This window comes from Barbus barbus (assembly GCF_936440315.1).
Source record: "Barbus barbus genome assembly, chromosome: 37".
NCBI lineage: Eukaryota > Metazoa > Chordata > Actinopteri > Cypriniformes > Cyprinidae > Barbus > Barbus barbus.
The window spans coordinates 18,096,373-18,120,000 of NC_136715.1; the positions used below are offsets into that span (position 1 = coordinate 18,096,373).

General features: G+C 36.8%; 1 protein-coding gene across 6 annotated transcripts in view; it reads right to left on the minus strand.

The window, feature by feature from the left end:
• Positions 1 to 8,481: 8,481 nt before the first annotated feature.
• LOC306857181 (protein ECT2-like) overlaps positions 8,482 to 23,628 on the minus strand; it is a 32,314-nt gene continuing 17,167 nt past the window's right edge. For 5 of the 6 annotated variants that reach the window (XM_079396962.1, XM_079396961.1, XM_079396959.1 and 2 more), the window contains 6 exons: positions 23,368 to 23,487; positions 20,297 to 20,435; positions 17,425 to 17,579; positions 16,732 to 16,839; positions 16,455 to 16,595; positions 8,623 to 9,486 (listed from right to left, as the gene is read on the minus strand). In XM_079396962.1, the coding sequence (XP_079253088.1) occupies positions 9,397 to 9,486; positions 16,455 to 16,595; positions 16,732 to 16,839; positions 17,425 to 17,579; positions 20,297 to 20,435; positions 23,368 to 23,487 (753 nt within the window). In that variant the 3' untranslated portion in view covers positions 8,623 to 9,396. Of the gene's footprint in view, positions 9,487 to 16,454; positions 16,596 to 16,731; positions 16,840 to 17,424; positions 17,580 to 20,296; positions 20,436 to 23,367; positions 23,488 to 23,628 lie in introns of all 6 variants that reach the window. The other variant, XM_079396960.1, reaches the window with a different exon arrangement.

Consider the following 23,628-nt stretch of genomic DNA (forward strand, 5'->3'; position numbering starts at 1 on the left):
CGCATGACCTAAAAAAGCTCATTATGTGGTAGCATTTAAATTACCTGATTTTGTTTATAAATAAATAAATATATATATATATATATATATATATATATATATATACACACACACACACACACACACAATATCTTATTTAAAATAACTTAGACTAGTAGACTTAGACTGATAATATATTATACTAATATTACAAAATATTTCTGCAGTGCAACAAATATTACCATTTTAAATGGTTAGTTTTTTTTTATAATTTATTAAAATAATTTTTACAAACTATATGTCATTTTAAGTATACATCATAATATAATACTTTTTCATTATAGTACTTCGTACATTTTCTTTAAAGGAACAGAAAATGTCAATTTCCTGAAAATGTACTCACCCTCAGGCCATCTAAAACGTAGATGAGTTTGTTTATTTTCTGAACAGATTCAGAGAAATTCAGCTCAGAATTACATTATTTGCTCACCAATGGATCCTCTGCAGTGAATGGAATGCAGTCAGAAGTGAAAATAGTTCTAAACAAATATAGCAGTGGATTTTGATGTGAAAGGAAAACGGGATGGAATGTTCACTGTATATTATGAATAATGGACTATTTTGGCAATAAATGACAGTTTAAAGTCAAAACGTCTTGATGCATTTGTTTAAACATGCAGCTTTTCACTTCACAAGATGTTAACTGATGGACTGGAGAGGTGTGGATTACTTGTGGAATATTGTGATGTTTTTATCAGCTGTTTGGACTCTCATTCTGACGGCACCCATTCACTGCAGAGGATCCATTGGTGAGCAAGTAATGCTAAATCTCTCCAAATCTGATCAGATGAAAAAATAAAAAAACTCATCTACATCTTGGATGGCCAGAGGGTGAGTACATTTTCAGCAAATTTTCAATTTTGGATGAACTATTCCTTTAAGAAAAATATAACTTCTCAATATAAATCCTTTTGGTTTTGGCCTCAAATTTGACATGAGGAAATTGATGTTCTTGAGCACTACAAATGCACCACAAGCTACACCAGTAAAAACAAAACCAGCATGTCAAGATAAAAAACGCATCACTGATGCATGACTATATTATTGTTTGCAGGGGAGTTAATGGTCTGAATTCACAGATTACAGTAAGAGGCGGAGGGGAATTGATCAGGTGCTTCAAAACGTAAGGAGTAAACACATACACACAAACACACCAAAGGCTCCGTCACACTCACGTGCTGGGTGAAGATTGATCGCTCGCACGCACACAACAGGGGTCCCCCGGGTGGGAGCCATTTCCAGCCATCCAGCCTTATTGACAGCTGCGGAAATCTCTATGCACACACACATATGAACAATGCTGATTCATGTAAGTCCTTGAGCTTTGCAACATACAGTACCAGCAATCTCTGTTAGATAGGACCCAATTATAGACCATCCCAAACTATAGTGCTTAGCCCTGAGTTTCTGACGGGCCCGTCCAGTGTCTTAAGGCAATTAGGAGGCTTTGGTCGAGTCTGCACGGCACCGGTCAGCAATTAGTGCATATTCATTTCAATACATTAATGGCGTTCATCGAGTGGGGAGGACATTTGCATTGCACACTATCGGCATGTTGTTGAGATTAATTAGCGTTGCGTGTTTTCTAAACAGTAAACAGTTATTATAATCCAGTGTTGCATGTAAAGTAAGTAGAACTCACAGCACAGCAGCAGCACTATAAAGAGAATGCGTGATGCTGTTTGGATTGTGTAATGATGTTTTTAAATGCTGTGGATTTTGTTAAAACCCGCTAAACATGCACTGATCCAGTTTTCGCTCATGTAAGCAGCTCCTGTGTTACATCATTATATACTACAGGAGAGATTGAAGTATTTCCGTCCACAGCTTGAGAGGAAAGATTTTGAATTAAAAAGGAGATGAGAGTTTTGCTCGCCTCTATTTCTCTACAAAATAACCAGCGCTCTGTGGTTCACATGATAAGCTATTAAGTTTCTATAACTAGCATGCTGTTACTGCAGGAAAACCATCGATGTGGGTCTCATTAACACACAACACACACAGGTGCTAAGAAAACAGTTTTCTGTTTATGTTTTCCATTTACATAAGTCGTATTAAAGTAATATTTAGCAAACATCCTTATGTGCATAATTTGGTCTTAATTTAATAAAATCAAAAAGCAGCAAATGATAAAATGATAAAGTTCGTATAATGTTGCTATACTCTAAAAAATGCTGGGATAAATACAACCCAGCACTGGGTAAAATATGGACGAACCCAGCGATTGGGTTGTTTAGACCTAGTGGTTGGGTTAAACATTTAACCCAACTGTTAGTTGAAAACAACCCAGCATGTGTTATGTCCAATATTTGCCCAGCATTTTTTTAGTGTAGCTTGTAAGGCTATTCGATCTCTATGATAGTCTGGTCTCTAGATATGATTCTGATCGCTCCTTCAATATACACTGCTAGTCGAAAGTTTGTGGTCAGCATATTTATTTTTGATTTTTAAAAGAAATGAATACCTGCACTCTAAAAAATGGGTAAAATGTTGACAAACCCAGTGATTGGGTTGGTTTTACCCAGCGGTGGGGTTACTGCCCAGAAGGTTGGGTTAAAAATTTACATCAAAACACTATACATATACGTTATATTAACTCATCTCTTTAAATATAAAAATATTTGATTTTATGCTATAGATTTTTTATCATTTACAATTTTAAATAAAAAGAGACACACTATAATAATGATATTATAGTGTTATATTATTATAGATACACTATAATAATAATAATAATTAGGCTCTATAGTAACTCAATATGATAAAATATATATATAGGTAATCATTCAGAAGCATCTCATGAAATCGATCTCAACAGCCTCAGCAAGGTCTGAAGCTGTCTGCCTGGAGGCAGGTGTCAAAGTGCTAAACTACAGTATATGATGAACATTTACAGGAATAAATTAGATGTAGGTGGAATGAACGCATGGAGAAACTCGCAACATTAAAATAAAGATCCTTAAAATAGAGAAGCAGATGGCAAGCCAAGGTTTGACTATAAAATATACAGTTGTCAGAGAGGAAGACGATGAACTTGGCTGACAGATCCTGGTGTGTGGAAGAAGGTGCTGGTTTTGCTGTGATTTCAGGTGGGATAAACTGTTTGCTCTTAGCCCAAGAGAGCATGCAGGTAAACATCTCTCCTGCCAAGTTTTTTTTTTCACTAGTAAGAAGTTGGGAGATCTTTCTGATCAAATGCTGTGAACACAGAAATGCTGCTGTGGTTAGAACTAGGGGAACTGAAAAAGCACGGTTTTCCTTTCTCTCTCCTTCTGTCCCTGTCTCTCATTTCCGAGAGGAAAGGCAGAGACAGATGTGCATCTGTCACTGGAGTGTGGAGTACAAAATCAGATCTGAGCCCGTCTCCTTCCAAACTATTCCACAATCAGAACAAACAGGGTTCTTCAGAAGAACTTCACTCTGTGTGGAAATATACTAGCCCCTGGTCTCAAGCTGTCGTGAAACATTTAAAAGGGAATGGTTTAGGAGACTGTTCAACATCAAACCATCACACCACATTTAAACTATTAGAGACAGATTAAAGGAATCCAAAAAAGAAACTTCATTTTTTACTCACCCTCACGTCATCCAAAACTCCTGTGACATTCACTCTTCTGTGGAATTCTGAAGGAGATATCTCCAAGAAAGTTCACACAGTCAAACTCCAAAAGGAATGAAAATCACCATAAAAGTATGTCCAAGTTACACAATTTTCAAAGTCTTTTGAAGTTAAATAATAGCTTTGTGAGAGGAACAGGTCATCATCGAAGACATTATTTGGGGGGGGGGGGGGGGGGGGGGTCTCTCTTTTGGCTTGATGATCACTGACAAAAATTGACCCTCAACCAATTTATATCACGATAAAAGAGCAGTAAATTATCAGAAACCAGACTTCCAAATAAACTTGAGTGAATGAATGTGATATGGAGACTTTTAGCAGGGTTATGATCAAAGCAGGCAGTGCTGAATTATATAGGGGGTTTCCCAGTAAATCAGCTGTTTTACAGGTTTATTAAAATTTTGACTAATATTACATTTTCATTGCAAATTCATAATGTCAGTCTATAAAAAACAAAACAAGAAAAACACGAAGCTGACGGTTATATTACTCCAAGAAAATTAAACTCTCAAGCATTTAAAACATGAAATATGGCAATTTTTACGGTTCTATAGAATATTAAAATGTGCAATGCCTCTAATTATGATTTTCATGATTACTGCAGCATTTATTCCTCTGTGCAAACCATCAAAAAAAGAACAAGGAACAAGGAAAAGAAAAGAAAAAAAGCAGTTCCTCCTGTGACCTTTAGCTGGTACACTTCAGCAACCGCGCTTTGTAAATGGGATGAGGTATTTGTAGCACTGAATAGATGAACAATTACAGCTTATTACACCTCTCCTCTGCACGAACTATTGATCTTGTGCAATTTTACACTCAGAAATGCTCGCCTGCAGAACATGACAGAGATTAGACTTTCTAATTATTTCCCCAAACAAAAGGGACGAGTTTGAATCCTCTGCTGGAGTTTCTTCACCGAGTCTCAAAGTAGCATCTTTGAAGACACCCACAGGAGATTCAGAAGACATAAACAGGCGTCTCTGGGTAATCTAAAAGCAGGCGCATGGTGGCAGTAATTTAAATAGTCTCAGACTGCGCCAGCGCCATCGAATTATCAATGCTCTACCCTAAAAGAGTGGATGGAAATGGCGGTACAAAGGTTTTGCGTGTGCATATCGCGCATGACACGCAGCGAGCTCCCATAGCTGGGTAGTAGCTGTCTGTACTCTGGATATCAAAAGGATTTATTTAACAGTCACTCTCCAGAGGCAGCGTGTTACATCTTTATGATGCTGATGGAATTTTCAAGGTTACGTTTTTAATGCTCATTAGACGAGGAGGAAAATTCCGAAAATATATTTAATTGGACGCATTTATGAGGCGCGCTCTGATTTTGTCTCCCTGAGACCGAACAAACTCATTCTCTGAAACGTGAAGTGCCATCTGAATTTCAGAGGAAAGCCATTTGGGCTACAGTCATTATCGTTGCCTTGTGAGAGTTAACACAATGTGCGCTCATTTGGGAATAATCAGGGTCCTTTGAACATAACGAACACTTCAACAGACTTCCTGCACAAGCAGTTAAAGCTGAGAAAGGACTGGTGGAGAAACCAGTGAATGCTCGTGAGGAACGGGCAAAAAGAAGGTAGATGTTGGCACCTCAGCCCAACCCGACGCGTCAAAATTTGGCTGATTAGCACGGACCAGTTAAATTTTCATTGGTCATTTAGATTTACCCATTTAATAGCTATTTAAAAGGAAAATAATATACATGACATTTTACTTTTTATATGTAAGATTATTAATAATAGCCTACTTTTTAGTGCAAAATCATGTAGTCCAACCCATAGATATGTAAAATTAGATTCGACCGCACCTTTGACTGCTCCAGACACGTTGAGTTTTCAAACTCAAGTTTTCCAAGATGCCACAACATTGCTCAGCCTCTGTGTGTAAAAATCACCAAGATTATGATTCCCGAAGAAATAGGAAAATGTTTCACAGGTGAGAATGTCTTTGTGTTTTTACATGTTTTAACCATATTGAAACTATGGTAATTTTTTTTTTTTACCATAGAACACCTTGTATTATGTTAGTTTAACAAAGCCATGCACATAATGGTTGCAGATGCCGTCAACTTGCTCATATGAAACCATCATGCATGCAACTAGATTTTCTTAAGGTTCTGCACCAGCTGAGCCCAAAATTAATGGAAATTCTAACAGATGATTTTGAAGTATTCTCTTTGCTAAGAGAGAAGTCTCTACATTGCCCTTCAGTCTTTTCCCATTATCACTAGAGACTCACCTGTGATGAGATCTGCAACGAGAAGCCTGGAGCTCATTGGCATACATCATCAATAAATCATTAGTCTTTTTGTAGGGGAAAACATGCGGCATTCTAATGAGAGGTACTAACACAATCCTCGGTCCTACTACAAACAAACAGCTTCTTATAGCTATTTGTTCTCGGCCTTCACAAGCAGCTGTGCACTAATGCATCATGTAGCTGTGCTTTTCTTCTTTATTGATTCCACACAGCATGCAAAGTAGAGGAACATAAGGAACTTGGTGTACTAACTAACTTGTCTGATGTTCTGAACACCCTCCTAGAAGAGTCCATAGCCCTTCGTTATCTTTTGCCAATGCGAAATGATCAGTGGCTTCAGGGATTCGAAATCTTCTTGGATGCATTTGTAACTGGCTTTTAGTATGGTCAAGTATTGCGCGATTTGCTCAACAAAACGCAGGTGTAAATGCGCCTCAGGTTTCAAGTTTCCAGTAGCAGCTTTTTGACAACAATTGCTAGCATTTTTCTGCTCTCTGGGTAGCTTTGATAAGTGCAAAATTATGAAATTCTGACATCGGAGTTTGTGTCAGACACATTTCATTTTGCCATATGCGAGTGGAGCTCATGAGTCTTTGCTCCACACTAGAATGATGTAACATTTGTTCTGTGTAGACCCTGTTGGCCTTGTTAGCTTGTATCCTAAAGCCATCCTGTCTTAGCTTGGATATTCCAGCAAAAATATGTCTTGGCTCCTGATGACTAGTAAAACAGAACGAGCTAATAATCCAGAACAGATCTAGAAAGAAAATACAAAACAAATGCTACATCACATCTTTGTTTTCACTTCAGGTCAGGTCATCTTTGCTATATTAAATGCTCTTTCAAACTTGCTTTGAGAAGAGAGCCAAGCTCGGGGCAGTGACCTGGTCTTGTCTATGAAATGCTCCCCGAGTAGGACGCAACCGAGAACAAAGGGCCTGTACTTGCCTATTCAACGCTAAATGAGGCATTCATTGGCTTTGAAGTGGAGGAGAGGCAACTATAACAAGAAAATCAAGACCTCTGTTTTCCTTTTTTGATATTCCTGGCCTTTCTTTGCCTAAGGGCTTCAGTGTTAGTTCAGTATCCAGGATACTATTCCGCATCTAGTTAAAGGAAACCGAAGCTGGCTGTAGTGCCAGAGCTCAGCTGTGTTAATACAATAAAAACCCGTATTCTGCTTTGAAGGAAGAAAACACAAGTAGTAAGGCCTCCTGGTGCAATAATGAGCACTCTTGAGTGACACAACTGATTTGCTTAAGACTGGGCTGAGCTGCTTAAGCCTCCAAATCTATTGTTTGATGGGTTGAAAAAGTGTCAAGGCATAATGATTAGTCTATTTGATGCTTTTAAACTCAGAGGTCCAATATGTTTGAGAAGCCTCTGTCAACGACACATTTAAAGACCAGAGAGACATTCAGATGTGACTCACATCACTCACAAAGACTCAAACAATCTGGGATCGGAGCCAAATATATTGAACAATCATTTCTGTTGACTGCGATCCAACTCTCCACTGTTTTTCTGGTAGAAAAGCATGTACAGTAACAATCACTCAAAAGAGTTCTGTGGGTTTGGATCCACATGAGGGAGAGTAAATGAGATTAATTAACGTACAATGAGAGAACTAATGAGTACATGAGATTTTTTAGTTTTTTTGGGTGACCTATGGATAGAATATATGGGACTTATATATTTGTTTAGGATATAAGAAGGTTCCATTAAGCCTCAACGTGTGATGGGCTTAAATGTAGGCAAAAAAAAAATGCATTGTCGATAGTGTGACAGTGATAAGCACTGCTCACGAAGAAGTTACCATTCAAACCAAGCAGGTCGGCATGCCGAATTCACAAATCCAACTTGAACATCAGCCAAATTAGCATGGGGAACTTACACAAAACTCCCTACGAAATAAAATGAATTGGCCTTAAAAACTTCACAGTGCAACATTAAAATAATTGTAAATGGCCTTAAGCACTTTTGTTTTTATGCATACAACAGTTATGCATACAGTGCACATAAATGTCATAAGCATAATCCACATTACCTGTACATGCATTTTTAATATGGAAAATATATAGATATACTTTGGGCTTTAAGGAGTAATTCACCCAAAAACGAAAAATGTATTATTTACTGACCCTCACATCGTTCCAAAGAACCAAACAGATGTTGGTCCCCATTGACTTCCATAGTTGGGAAAGAAATACTGTGGAAGTCAATGGGGGCCATCAACTTTTTGATCACCAGCATTTTTCAAAATATCTTCTATGTTCAACATAACTCATACAGGTTTGGAACGACATGAGGGTGAGTAATGACAAAATTTTGGGGTGAACAGTCCCTTTAAGGCCCAGATACTTCATTTACGGTGGTCTTGCTCACATCTTTCAAAGTACTCCATTGACAGCGAGTGTGGGTGGACGCTTTCATAATGTGCACTACCTAGTGAACTCATTCGTACATACTCGGTCAACCACACAGACGGAAAAAACTGCCTGGATCTCACATTAGTGAAATGTGCCAATTTCAAAAATAGTCCTTGAGACTCAGTGGAACGTATAGTTTGGGCTTCAGTTTATTGGGAAAGATAAGAATGTTTTGCAGTGTTCCATTCTCACCTGAGATCCATTTCAAACAGATTCCTCATGCTGTTCCATACATTCCTCAAGCTGTTTTCAAACAGACAAGAACACGAAGGCTTTATGCTTCTTTTATTGATCAAGAATAAATGAAGTCACCTTCAAAAGTAGTCAAACCAATAACATAAAACCACCCACTCCAAACAAACCTGCAGTAGGCAAAGACATATGAATCCCTTTTACAGACAAACGTGAAACATGAATACATTTGTGACATAAGTGCAGTGACTACAAAACGGTACAAGCAACAGAGACAAATTATTATTAGTATGACACAATCGCAAAGAGGAAAAATACAATATTTACACAAATATAGACAGAAGGAAAGATTTACATATAGAAGTGATTCTGGAGAATAAATATGGCAGGCAGATGGCAACAACTCTTTTGAATTGTAGAAACCAATACCCCTAAATCAACAATAAAAATCACTTCTAAAAGTATGCAAAAATGTAAGGCTGCATTTAAACCAGACCTTACTATGGCAGCTCAGTGCATTTCCATTTAAATACAACAGCTAGATGTGTATAGCTTTATAAAAGCTGACACTAGATTAGATTTTATTATATTATCCTATAAAACATTAAGAAATACTTTCAGCGGTTAATAATTGTGAAAACTCTACCCATCTAATAAAAATCAGAACCTGTCAGTTATGTCTCTTTAATGTTAATTAAATGTGCCCAGACTTCGACATCAACACAAGCCGTCCTTCATTTGGTGGGTTCTGGACCTGTAAATTAAACCCAGGTGGGGGGCTTGGGCTGGAGGCATCGGGCAGACATGGTACCATAGTGTGGAAATTAATTACAACACTGGATGCAAAGTTCAGAACAGGTGAGTTGTGGATCGGCTGAAGGTATGATACTTCCTCTCAAAGGCAGAGGACAGGTTGATCATGGATGGGGAATGAGCAGCCTGGAAAAAGAAAACGGAAAATAAAAATGTAATAGTGATGAACGGAGAGTTTTAGGGTTATTCTAGGTTATTTCCATTCTAGTCTGTAATTAGTTTAAGACTTGAGAGTGCTGAATTGCAAATGGTGGATGTGTTAACCTTTGGTGTATTTTCATACCCAGAAGACCTTGTTAAAGATTCAATGCAGAGTTAAAGTGTTGGTTAAAGCTGTAATGCAGTTAAGGCTCTTTTTAAAAACTATTCTTACTGGAATCTAGGAGTGGGCGGTATGAGCTTTAAAAAAAACAAAATACATGTTGCAAATTTTATAACATCATCAGTATACCATGATATAGCTTTATACATTAAATACCCAAATGCTAATGCCTATATTGGATATTCCAGCAAATTAGTTATTAGTTAATTTACAAACGTAATATATTTCATTTTTTTAAAGCTTGGATGCAATCTAAAAGCTTATTCATAAAAATTTAATCTGGCATTACTATGTAAATTTCAATTTAAATTGTGTAACTAACATGACTTAAACAACTCAAAACAGTCAAATTAACATTTTAAAAACTGATCAATCACACCCTAAATTCTGATTAGTTGAGCAAGTTTTTGTAAAAGCAACCAAGAATTGAACTAGATTAATTGCATTTGCACATGAACTGAATTCTATAATAATGTGTTAACATTTCTACAATCACATAGAATCCGTGTCACGTTATTTATTACTTGTCTTTTAGAGAAAAACATCTTTTAAAGTGAATTAATTACTAAATATTCAATACAACTAAAGTGTAATTTGGCAATAAACAGTTCACACAAAAAAGTATAACATTAGTAACTAATGTTATAACTTATAAATATAAGTGCCCTCCATAAGTATTGGAAGAGTATTATATCATCCTTTGAAATGCTTTTCCCAGCCTTTAATGCAGCCAATTCCAATTATTGTTTGTTTTGGGGAGTTTCTGCCTTTACTCTCCTCTTCAGCTGGTGAAATTCATGTTCAATCGGATTTAAATCTGGAGATTGACTTGGGCAATCTAAGACTTTCCATTTATTTGCCCTTATACATTCCTTGACTGAACTGGCAGGGTGTTTTGGGTCATTGTTCTGATGCAATATGAAGCACTTCCCAATTAATCTGGTGGCATTTTCTTGAATATTGGTAGGGAAGATGGTTTTGTACCCTTCCAAATTCATTCTGCTACTGTCATCATACATTAAGTCATCAGTAAAGTTGAGAGGGCCTGTTCCAGAGGCAGCCATGCATGCCCAGGCCATGACACCACCTCCACCATGCTTTACAGATGAGGCTGTATGCTTGGGATCATTGCATTTCCCTTGTTTTCTCCATATTTTTGTTTTCCCATCACTTAGATAAAGGTTCATCTTTGTCTCATCGGTCCATAAACACAATTCCAAAACTCTTCTGGCTCACCTTTGTGCTTTTTTGCAAACTCTAATCTTGTCTTTCTATTTTTGGTGCTGGTCAGAGGTTTGTATCTTGCTGTGTAGCATCTGTAATTCTGTGTCAAAGTCTCCTGAGGACAGTAGATTATCAGAGCATCACCTCAGCTTTCTGGAAGTTGTTGGTGATTTTACAGATTTTTTTAGGGTTAATTTTTCACAGCTTTTATGATGTGTCATCAACTACTGTTGTTTTCTCAGCCGATCAGGTAGTTGTTGGTTGCTGGTGTCGCTGGTGGTTTCCAAACTCTTGATTTCTCCATGCCCTTTGTTTTTGCTAGAGCTCTAATTGACTTCCTCTTTTCTTTTAGCATCCAAATTGCTTGCTTTTCTCTCAAAGTCAGATCTCTCGTCTTCATCCTGGTTTGTGTGTCATCATCGAATGCAAGATTCAGAATGCAGAAGTAATGGATATAACTGATACGACACATTCCCTGCTTTTAATATCTGAAGAATTAATACAACAGGACACAGCCGATCACTTAGAAAGACCTGTGAGGAAACTGTTCCAATACTTATGCTCACATCAGATAGAGGGATGAAACTCTAAAAGTGCTTAACTTTTTTTACATTTTATCTGTAAATTTGTTGAAGAGAATATATTTAGTCAAACTGCCGTTCCCTGCTGAAGTCTACATAACTACAGCTCATCTTCATGAGTTTAGGGTAGGAACCAATCATTAAACGGCGTTGAGATTTTCTGTTTTTTGACCAAATGCCAGTGTTGAGCCTAATTGAAAACTTGAGTGTTCTTGCAGAAGCCTGAGGTTCACAGGTTTTTGTGGGAGTTTATTCAAAAGCGGCGAGAAGAGGCGAGGAGAGAAACCCATGTTAATGATATTGGCTTTACAAGCTCGCTGTGGTAAGAATGCACATGGTTGACCCTTGTTAAGCGTTCACCATTCAGAACTGACAGCATTACCCGATGGAGTGTCAACCTCCATGCAGAGGATAATAATGTATTCTTCACTATAAACAGAGATGTGAGGGTGAAAACGAGGTTAGCAAACCACAACCCCAATTTATTTTGTTTTACTCTTACTCACAGATGTAACAAGCACCAGGCTGCTTTCACACACGCACACCAATAAACCTATTACTTAGCATTGCTTAATAAGAGTTAAGGTGGCCTTGCTCTGCCATTGGAGGCCTCAAGATCAATAAAAAGGCGGCCAATGGCAATGAGGGGAAAAAAGCCATTTGATGAATTGCCTTGAATGTGCTAAACGAAACATTAAAACGTTATGAAACGCACACACGCCAGTATACGGATGATAGTTAATGGGATCAAATTAGAAATAGGAGGAGATTAAATCACGGTCATCAGCCAATTTACGGCTGTCACACCCATAGATCATGCCAGTACCACAGTAAAAATATGAGATTTATGGAAAAGAAAAAAATCACATACACCACAGTAACAATTACGTCTCTATACACGAGCCATATAAGAGCATCTGAGCATCTCGTACTTCACCCTGCGGAAATGATCTGATGTCAGTGTTAAAGGGATGCTTCACCAAAAATAAGGATAATTCTGTCGGTCACATTACATCACACTTTTTTGTTGGAGCAAAAACTAAAGTTTTTAATTCAATGGAAATTGTTTTATCAGAATAAGATGGATGACAATTTTTTATTTCTGAGTAACCCTCATGTCAAGCATGAATGTTTTTTTCTTCAATGGAACACAAAAAGCTCAATTTTGAACACTCTTTTCCATATAATGAAAGTGAATGGGGAATGAAATGAAGCATTCTACAAATACTTCATGTGAAATTGACTGTTTCAGTATTAGAAACTGTTTCATATGACTTATGCTACGGTTAAAATTAGTTCTGAGCTAGAAACAAAGAAGCAAGTTAGTTTTCCATGCCATGTTAACAAACTATTATAAATTGTTTTAATTCATTTAATAATTTTTTGGGAAACACTTTAGCATAGGGAACAATTCTCACTATTAACCAGTTGCTTATTAGTATGCATATTAATAATACTTTGGCTGTTTATTAGTACTTATAAAGCTCATATTCTTTATGACCATATTCTACATCCTTAATCCTACCCAATACCTAAACTTAACAACTACCTTACTACTATTAATATGCAGCAAATTAGGAGTTTATTGCGTCAAATGTCGTAGTTAATGGTTTGTTAATAGCGAGAATTGGACCTTAAAACAAAGTGTGACCATTTTTTGTTTAAATAATACTAAAATAAAATACAAAAAAAATAGCTAAATAGAAAAAAAGCACATAAAATTATCAATTTTAACTAAATTTACAACATTAATAAATACTATGATTTTATACAAATAAAACAAGTCAAATTTGAAGACATAACATTGATTTGATGTGGCCACATGTGTCAATAACAGCATGGCAAGGGTGAATATGCAAAATACAAATGAGATTATAGCTTCTGCGTATAAATTGGGTGAGGATGTGTTGAGTTACTGTTGTGGAGCTGTCATTTTATGGATCCCCATTCACTTTCATGATGGGAAAAATAGTGTAGTACTAGTAAATTTCTCAACTTGCTTAAAGTCATTCTTAGAGAGGCCCGCATGAGTGTGGGTAAAATTAAAATTTTCATTTTTAAGTGAATAATCCCTTTTGAACCGGTCCTCAGATCATCTATAAATGAGTGCCACCATAGCCCATCCGTGCGGTAGTGTATTAGTGTCAACACCGTCCCCAGATGTGAGTTAGTGAGTCAAGAGGCAAAACTGCTGTTCTCACATTTAAGAGTCCTACAGGTGGGTCTCCCGCCGCGGGGACCCAGGGTACCTGCGCTGCGGCTCTGGGGGCGCCAGCAGCTCTCGGCACGGAGCTACGGGCTGGGCCGCTGAGAGGGACAGGATGGATGGTCTGAGCTGGGTTTCGGGAGCCGCTGGTTCATCAGCCCTCTCTGGACTGCACGGAGTGCGGACACACACCGGGACCCTGGGCCGCGGGGCATGGTCCAGAGAGTTTGACCGCTGAACCACTGCGCTTTTAATAGAGCCTGTCAGACTGAACGTAGAGGCGGAACGAGACATCTACACTCACATGGAGGGAAGAGAAAGAGAGAGAGTGCGTTAACCTCATCTTGCACCGCCTCTACATCGTGCACGCCCTCACAATCATTCACTATAAAATTGAAAGAGGAAGTGAAATATTTGAGCGTAATCTCATTACGAACGTAGGGATTTCTCAAATATTTAGAAGTGCATGAATCATTTTAATGAAAAAGGTAAAAATATCCCTTTTTAAATGGAGCAAAGAGCACAAAGCCCCTGATGCTGAAGGAAAGAAAAGCATGAGTGAATGACCGAGGCAAACTGCAAGTCCTCTGAGAGGGAAATGCAAGCCAACCGAATTGGCAAAGGTTCAAAAGGTAGAAACTTTGTACGAGAAATTTGAATTCATGCAAATGCCTGTTTAGAGCAAGTGTGATGTGAGTGAATAACACAAGTACGCAATAATTGAACAATTTGTGTGCCAAAATTATTCTTTACTGTTCAATGAATAGTCATCATTCTCTGGGGGGGGGGGGGGGGGGGGTGCCTGAATAAAAGGAGGATCATTGTACTTGAATATTTTGGATTCAAGGCTTATTCACACCAAAAGTGAAAATGTTACAAAAAAGATTTTCAGTGGAAACAATGCACTCCCTATGGACCCATTCACACATGACAGAATTATTTATTTATTTTCAGATTTTTTTTTTTTCTTTGTTCAACAAGAAAAGCACCTGCCAATAAGCTTTTGGATCATGTGGCCCTGGTAGTCAAGGGTCTCACAGAGCACACATACTATCATTAAAAGGTTTATGGCGATTTTTTTTTCTTATTAATACTGTAACATTGTATTTTAATTACTGTATTCTTTGTTTCTACTGTATTCTATCACTGTATTCGTTACATACATGTACTTACTATTATAATAACACTAAATTATGCATAAGTACACAAGTAACCCCCTAAGCCAAACCCTAATCCTAACCCTCACCATATAGTCAATACATGTAGCTAATTAATATTACCCAGTACAGTGTATAAATAGCAAGGACACCTTAAAATAAAGTGTAATCATTAATACTTATATTTAATATTTAAGGATGCAATAAATTGATCAAATGTGCCAGGAAATGCTGTTATTCAAAGCACCCTGAAAAAAATGGATCAGTTTCCATCAAGCACTGCTGTCACAACTGTTTTCAACATTGATAATACTAAGAAATGTCTCGAGCACCAAATCAGATGGGTATTAGAATGATTTCTGAAGAATCATGTGACTCTGAAGACTGGTGTATTGGTTGCTGTAACAAATTATTTTTTATAATGTATTAAAGCAAAACAGTTTTTACATTGTAATAATTGTTCACATTGGTACTGTTTTTACTAGTGCTGTCAAACGATTGAACGCGATTAATCGCATCCAAAATACGTTTGCTTACATAATATATTTGTGTGTACTGTGCATATTTATTATGTATATATAAAGACACGCATACAGCATATACTTTGAAAATATTTACATTTATTTGCATGTATATATTTATATTCATATAAATTATATCATACATAAATATATTTAATATATAAACGTAACATTTTTCTTAAATATATACATGCATGTGTGTGTGTCTCTTTATACATACATAAATACAGTACACACACATACATTATGTAAACAAAAACTTATTTTGGATGCGATAAATCGCGATTAATCGTTTGACAGCACTAGTCTCTTTATCAAAATTAATTCAACCTTGATCAAAAACAAAAACAAAAACTTGTTACTCACCCCAAACATCTGAATGATAACATATGTAAAACTAATGAAACAACAAAAAGTGAGATATGAAGAAAGGAAATTAGTTTAAAATGTATTAATACTATACCCTTTACACCATTTTACTTCAGTCTTCAATAGCAGTGATACCAGTCACAATTCAATACCAGCTGTTATTTTATATTTTCCAATTTAAGCAAATTACTATTATCTTTTAAATGTACATATTTTATACATTATATACATAAAATTAAAATCAAACAGCTATACTGTTTATCAAAATAGCAAAAAAAAAAATATTTTAATAAAAACAGTAAAAATGCTGTCCATTCACAGCCGTGCTGCTGCCATTCAGAAAAGCACTCTTGCTCATGTAATTTCTATATATATAAAAATAAATAAGTGAAAATGCCCACTCTGCTCCATACCAGAGAAAAAAAAACAAAAAAAAAATTCATTTCCTCATGTCACTTGTATAGCGGTCAAGCTCAGACTTTTTCACTTTATTGTGAAAGTGAATCGCCCTTGAATGAGCTCATAGACGCATCACTTATTGTTGTGCATGTTTTTCTCAAGATAATATGAATAGGCTTACTTAAAGGTGAGTGTGTTATTCATGCATCGTTGACAGGAGTGTGCCTTTCATTTGTAGCTTAGATCAGTAAATTTGTGAGGAGAAATACAGACTGTGGAAAAGAGAAGAAAATGTGTGTGAGTGTGTGGACTCACAGCCAGTGTGGAGCTGCTGAACATTCGGCCAATGTGATCGGCATCTGGGCCAGGACTCCTCTCATCTGGGGTACCATTGGCTAAAAAGGCCCTCTGGAGAACACGCTTGGGGGTTTTAGTGAAAGAAAATGCTCTTGTGACCTAAAACAAACATGCACAATTAGCCTGTTTTGTACTTTATGATGTCATTTTCAGACATCGCCCTGAACGTTGACATCAAGACCAAATCTGTATGCGCATGGTGTCATTTTCAATACTTTCAAGTTCCTCTCCCTACCTTCTTTGAGGTTTTTTTGATGGCCCTGGACGCTCGGCTGAGCGTGCTGTCCATGTCCTTTGTGCTCACTTGGACGGAGTCAGGATCGGTGCTCTGAATGAGATCTTCCTGTTTAAGACACAGGAAAATTAAATACACAACGATACTGCTGGCCTGTCAAAATGAAAAGAAGCATCACTGTTCAGCCTTCCAAACAGCTAGGGCTTCTTGATATTCACAGGAGCAGAGCGCGAGTGTGGCTGCATTTCACGCCGGTGATGTGTGGGTAGGTTCCCACCTCATGGTCGGTGGGAGAACTGCAGGCCAGGCAGAAATGCATTTAGCCGCAGGCTTTGGTCTGGATGTTTAATTATAAAGGGAAATACATGCATCTGTCTGCCCGCACCAATTACATGTGCCGTTTCGGAAGGCCTGGGCGGGACCTGCGGTTCTGCAGCATGAAGATAAAGACGTCTGCGTCTGAAGTGTAAAGTTCAAGTACAATTTGATTCTTAATTACAGTTTAACCACACAGGAGCATCTAATAGGATTAGCCAACACCAAAAGGCCCACACAAACGTCCTAATTTATAGCCACAATAAAAAGAAAGCAGAGCTAATAAAATAAATAATTGAGTTCTGTTCCAGACCTGAGGGGGATGATCTGAGGAGGAAGTGGCCATGTTTCCATGTGTGTGTGCGTGTGTCCGCTCACCGCATCAGCTCGGCAAATCGTGTTGGCAACTTGACGACAGAGAGTTTTGAGCCAGGTGGATTTGAGCATGTCTTCGGCTGTCAGCTGGAAACTGAATAAAAGGTTCTCCTGTTCTGTAGGAGGACGTACCACCAGGGCAAAGGCGTTCCGACACTCTATTAAAAAAACCAAAAAGGAGATAAATACATGTGAGAAAATGTGAGGTCAGGGATGCGAAGTCCAAAAGCTAAACAAACACAAACAAAAAAGTCAATTGGTGGAGTTTATACTATATCATCAGCTGGCCACGCTCATAAAATTGTGCTCTTTATGACCTTTCCGCTTCAAATCCGTTGTCAGGTTTTATTTTCTGATAATGACCAGCTGGCTGAACATTAACACTTAGCCTACATTTGGTTTGTGTGCAAAAACAAATCAAATTAAATTTCTTTGTAAAGCATTTAATACAAAGATTTTAAAAGCGACCTATAACTACATGGTTATAAAACAATTTTGGGTAGAATTTAAAAGGAATATGAAAAAATTATGTAATCATTTGGTAATACCAAACCTATATAAATTATGTTTTGATTAATATTTATTTCTACAAATGTTGATTGGTTCGTGTCAATAAAGCCAACATAAAACAACATTCACACACTGTCTTGAATATATTGTCTGTCCAAGTGAAACAATATTCAGCAGGAAACAATGTAGGACAGGAGTTCATTGATCCATAGCGATTTGATGGGATCATCACAAATGCACTACAGGGAAATTAGCTGATTTGAAACATGAAATGGTTTCCAGTACAAGGAGCTGCTCTTGTGGAAGCACAGATCTGAAGTGAAATTTCCAGGCTTCATCTTCATCAATAATGTGCTATATGGTGTGAAATTATTGCCTTCCTGTGATTTTAGCTCATTAAAATCCTGTAAAGTAGGGCTGAGTGATATATTAAATATGCACAATATATTCTAAAAGATTCTGCTGGCAATATAAAATAATTCTGTGAATATTGCTAGCTAAGATATAATGGGCTTTTGATGTGACCATTGAATTTCCTAAAGACCATGGAATCAGATTAGTTTTGAGATTTTTTCGTTTCCTTGTTTGGCATGAACGTGGTAAACCAGAACCAGTTTAATATCATATCTGCTTAAGACAATAACAAAAACCCTGTTGGACCAGTTTAAACAAAAATACAATTCTTAAACTACACTGAAACTTACTGTAAAAAAACTAACTACAGTTAAAACCTGTATCTTTCATTAACCTATAGGGTAAACGTACCTGTTAAGCTCACGTACCCATTAAGCACACTTCCATTTTTGACATCAGATTATAAAAAGAAAAAATAATTTATTATCCTACTTGATGTCTTAACCAATTGATGTGTTTTGTACTATATACCTCCTGTAATTTCAAGTCAATCAGGGGTGCGTTTCCCAAAAACAATTATGGTTGCAAGTTGTAAATCTGTATGTGTCTATGTAAATACTTCATAAACAGACTTTAAATATTAACTGATGGATGTTACTTTAAGTTAAGTTAATCGATTTTCTATGGATTCTATCAACTCAGCTCTGAAGACTGGCTCTGATCTTTGGCAACTAGCATCAACTTCTCCAGACTGTAAATCTGTGGAAAATCAGGACAAAAATCATGTAGTGTATTCCAGCCTTAAGAGACTATAGATAAGTTGAAATCCATTTAACAAGATGTTTCATAGCGAGGCTAGTTTCTGTGTTTATCCCCATGAATTAAATGTTTTATTGGTTTTGAATGCGTTACTTGGCTGAAAGTGGACTAGTACAGATGTTGCAATGTGCTTAAATGACACTTCCTTATGAATACATAACTGATCGGCTTGAATGCCTTGTTGCTTGATTTTAGTGTTCCGTTTTTTTGTGACTGACTTCGTACCTTCAAAAAATATTTTTACAGCTATTCTTTAAAAATTTCTTAAAATAAACTATTTTTTTTAATAAAACATGATGTGAGTTTAATGGGAACAGGGGTGTGCTTAAAGGGTACAGAAATGCACCCATTAAGCACAACCAGACATTTTGAATTTATTGATGTATATCTTAATTGAAATGCTTTTTTCATTTAAAACCAAATAAAATTTTTGCGTGAGATTAATATTTTATTTTAACATAATTTTTGTACTGAAACCAATATCTTGTGCACTAAAAATGTCTCAATGTAGATTTTGGTGAGCTTAATAGGTACGTTTACCCTACTGTTAAAATAACAATCTACTGAAATAATCCGTTTTGTACCTTTATAATTGCTGACAATCACCAAAACACAGATGGAAATGAGAAAGGCACATGATAAATCAGAGCTCATTTCCACAAGCTGAGGTTAATATTATTATCAGTACACAAGGTGCACAAGGTGTCATGCATACCAATACAAAACACCATCATAACACACCACTCTAAAATCATTTTAACAACAGATGTAACATAAAACCCTAATGTACAAAACTGACTAAAAAGAAATTGGTTATTTCAATGAAAAGCCTTCAAATGCATTTTCAAGGGAATTCTGGGAATGGCAATTTACATTTTTGTTTGTTTTCCCACTGTAAATTATAAGATGGCTAAAAACTGTAAATGTAACTATTTCATAAAATGCCCCGTTAGATTTATTACAGTAAGGGAACTTACCGTTAACCAATTTTACCGTAGCATTTTTACAGTCTTTTACCTTTAAAATTATGTTAGATTTCTTTTACGGTGTACCCTCCTGGCCAGCTCTAAAGTGACACACTTTATACATAAACAGACTTCACCTCCCTCTCCAGGGTGCTAATTCAGAACACAAAACTAAAATATGCATGAGTGCACTTGATGGGATGCAGTATGCCATGTGGTCCCCTCACCTTCTGTGTCTTGGATGTCAAGGACTCTTCTGATCTGGGACAGAGGCATCAAGGTTATGTGTTTGAGCTGGGCAGGCGGCCGTGTCTGACCCAGCGGACTCCGGAACGTGGTTATCACCTTGTGTCTCTTCCTGGCGATCTGAATATAAAGACGCAGAAGGAAAAAGCACACACACACATTAAACAAACACTTAATACATGCAGCTTTCTTCATAAAGCAGGAACGTGAAATGTTCTCTCCTGTGCTCTGGTGGAGCAGTGGGGAGCCCTTCAGGTGCTTTAGTGAAGCCGAAATATGTAATGAATATTGGGGCGACAGATATGCATACAGAGGACATACTAAAATGAATAATTGATCACTCAGAGTGTTCCCTTCTCCCTGCTCTCATTACCAGGCCAGAGCCAGCATTGGGCAAAGAGGACCACAGCCGCGTGCCGGCACATGCTAGCAACCCCCTCCACAGTGCTTAAACGCATCCCCTCACTAATTGGGGAAACAGGCCAGAGAGTAGAGTCAGCAAGCACAGATTGCACACGCATAAATTGTTCCCTTTTTTTCCTTCAACAGTATCGTTCGCCCATGAACTGAGCAAACAGTTGTTGAGGTTGCTGAAAATTTGGAGAAGACGACGGAAGGAAATTTAAGGAGGAGGCAGAGGGAAGGGAAGACCTGTCCTCTCAGGTCTATGACAAAGAACCCTACAATTTTGAAATCTAGTTTAAATGCATTTGCTAGTTTCTCAGAAATGTGATATTTAAAAATGTTCATAGATTTATCAAACATTTTGATTTAATAAATGTATAAAGACGAAAGAGAGCCGCACTCATCCAAATTTAGCCCAAAAGGCTTATATCATTTATTATTCAGGTGTCACAAAATTGTGCAAAGTTGCAAAACGTTTTTGGGTATTAACCCTTCCTCACTGCCATGTGCTACCAAGCAAACAGCTGCGCTCATTAAATCATGTATTACCGTAAAACACTTAATATCACGAAGATACAAAAAAATAAAAAATATACACATTTCTCTCTCAAAACATACATCCAAATACAAATACATTGTTGACTTAGGGGTTATCCAAGTAAGTGGCTAGATGACGCTTTGGAGAGGGTAAGAAATGCAGTCTGTAGACCAGCTAAGTAAGAATCCTACTCTTAGTATGCACTACCACATACTCTACTTGTAGTTATTAATAAGATATTAAGAAACATTGGTATATACTATCCAGTGATTCAGTGGGCAAAACGATTTTTGCGGATTTGCCCCTTTTTTCTCATTACAGAGCAAGGAATATTAAGGACTTTTTAGTTAAATCGGATACTTATGTCAGGGATGGTATTGATGGGCACCTGAGTAAAGATGTTGGTTTTTATCCTTGTCTTAAATGCGCGGCATGTAAAAATGTATGCAAAAGATGATTTGAATTTTGGAGTTGTATAACTGATCGCGCGCATAAAATTAAACTAGTCACACGTGCTTCCACTAATGTGATTTATCGGTTATCTTGTCCATGTATAAAACAATATGTGGGTAAGACAAATAGACAAATTAGGACTCGGATCATTGAACATATGAGCGCTATTAGAAGGAAAGATTTAAAGTCTCCCGTGGCTCGTCATTTGGTTGAGATGTCTCATTCAGTTATAGATGTAAATTTAGTTTTTTGATCTTAAAAGTCTACCTCTTGGTATGAATGAAGATTCGTCTATGAATTGTTTTTTTTTTTTATAATTTACGGATATATGGGGGACACTAAAGAGTACTTGGGTATGATGTATACTTATTGTATATAAAAACTGAGACAGTCAAAGAACTTTGGCTTGGAGTCATGAGATTTATTTATTTATTTATATATATCTCTTTCTACGTATACTTTTTTGATATAGTTGTATATTAATAATTTTGGATGATTTGTAAATGTATTTGCTGTATTTGGATATATGTTGAGATATACAAATGTGTATTTTGTATCTTCGTGATATTAAGTGTTTTACGGTAATACATGATTTAATGAGCGCAGGTGCTTGCTTGGTAGCACATGGCACTGAGGAAGGGTTAATACCCAAAAACGTTTTGCACTTTTGCACAATTTTGTGACCTCTGAATAATAAATGATATAAGCCTTTTGGGCTAAATTTGGATGAGTGCGGATCTCCTTCGTCTTTGTACCTTTTGTATTTTTTGGATCTACGCATCTTATATTATTGGCCTATACTGGAATTTTGGACGAGTGTTTGGCGCTACAACCTTTTCTATTTATTTATTTTTTTAAATGAGTCATTTCTTTATTTTAAACATTTTACAAACAAGAAATCACACGAAAGGGCGACATTGACAGAGGGAACCTTTTCTATTTTTTGATTTAATAAATGTCAAATGGTGTAACCATCAAAAGTAATAGCATTTTTCTGATGATATGTTGAATACTTGCAAGTATATCCATTTTTTTCCCAACATTATAAAAGTGAAAAGTATTTTACAAATATAAATACTTTAATCATGAATTTTCTGGTGTTTTCTTGGTAAGTTTTCAAGGGAAATTTTTGGTCAAACATTTGGTCGTTTTTGTTGTTTTTTTGTATTAAATGGCAAATCCTTCATGTTGGAGGAATAGGCAAAATATTAAAAAGCTGCAGGACTACAACAAAACAATAACATAACCTAGAGAATTTCTAATAGCCAGAAAGCATTTTAATTAAGAAAAACATGACTATCACTGAAGAGGTGTATTCAAATTCCTGTCAGTATTCATTTCATTTTAATATTTAAGTTTTTTTATATATATAAATATAAAACGTAAACTGAAAATGACTGGAAAGATCCAGATACATAAACATAACAACAATAATAAATGATAAATGTTGCTTAATAGCTCCAAAGTACTAACACCATAATAGCTCTAACACCATAAATCAAGATTAATGTCTTTCATATAGTGGTACTGCTTGGAGGAACCTGATGAAGATTTTGCATTATGAAGAAACGGGGTGGGGGGTCTGGCCATCTGTATTATTCCCAAAAACACATTGAGAAGAGCAGCAATGGTGCAGTGACAAAGACTGAGCTTTACCTCCAAACAGTCGTTGAACAGAAAGAGTGTGACATGTTCTCCCCGATCGCAGGGTTTGTCTCCGAGAGCAATGGTTTCCACCCTGTGAACCAGATTCCGGTGTGATGACAACAGATTGGCCTGCAGATGCACACAAACATACAAAAAAAAAATCAGTTTCCACCTTGCAAAACATTTGCAAGCTTTTCAGCAAATGAATTAAATATAAGTGGCTGGTGTGCAGAAGTTTGTTCAACCAAACATGCTGCATTTCCTGTCCCT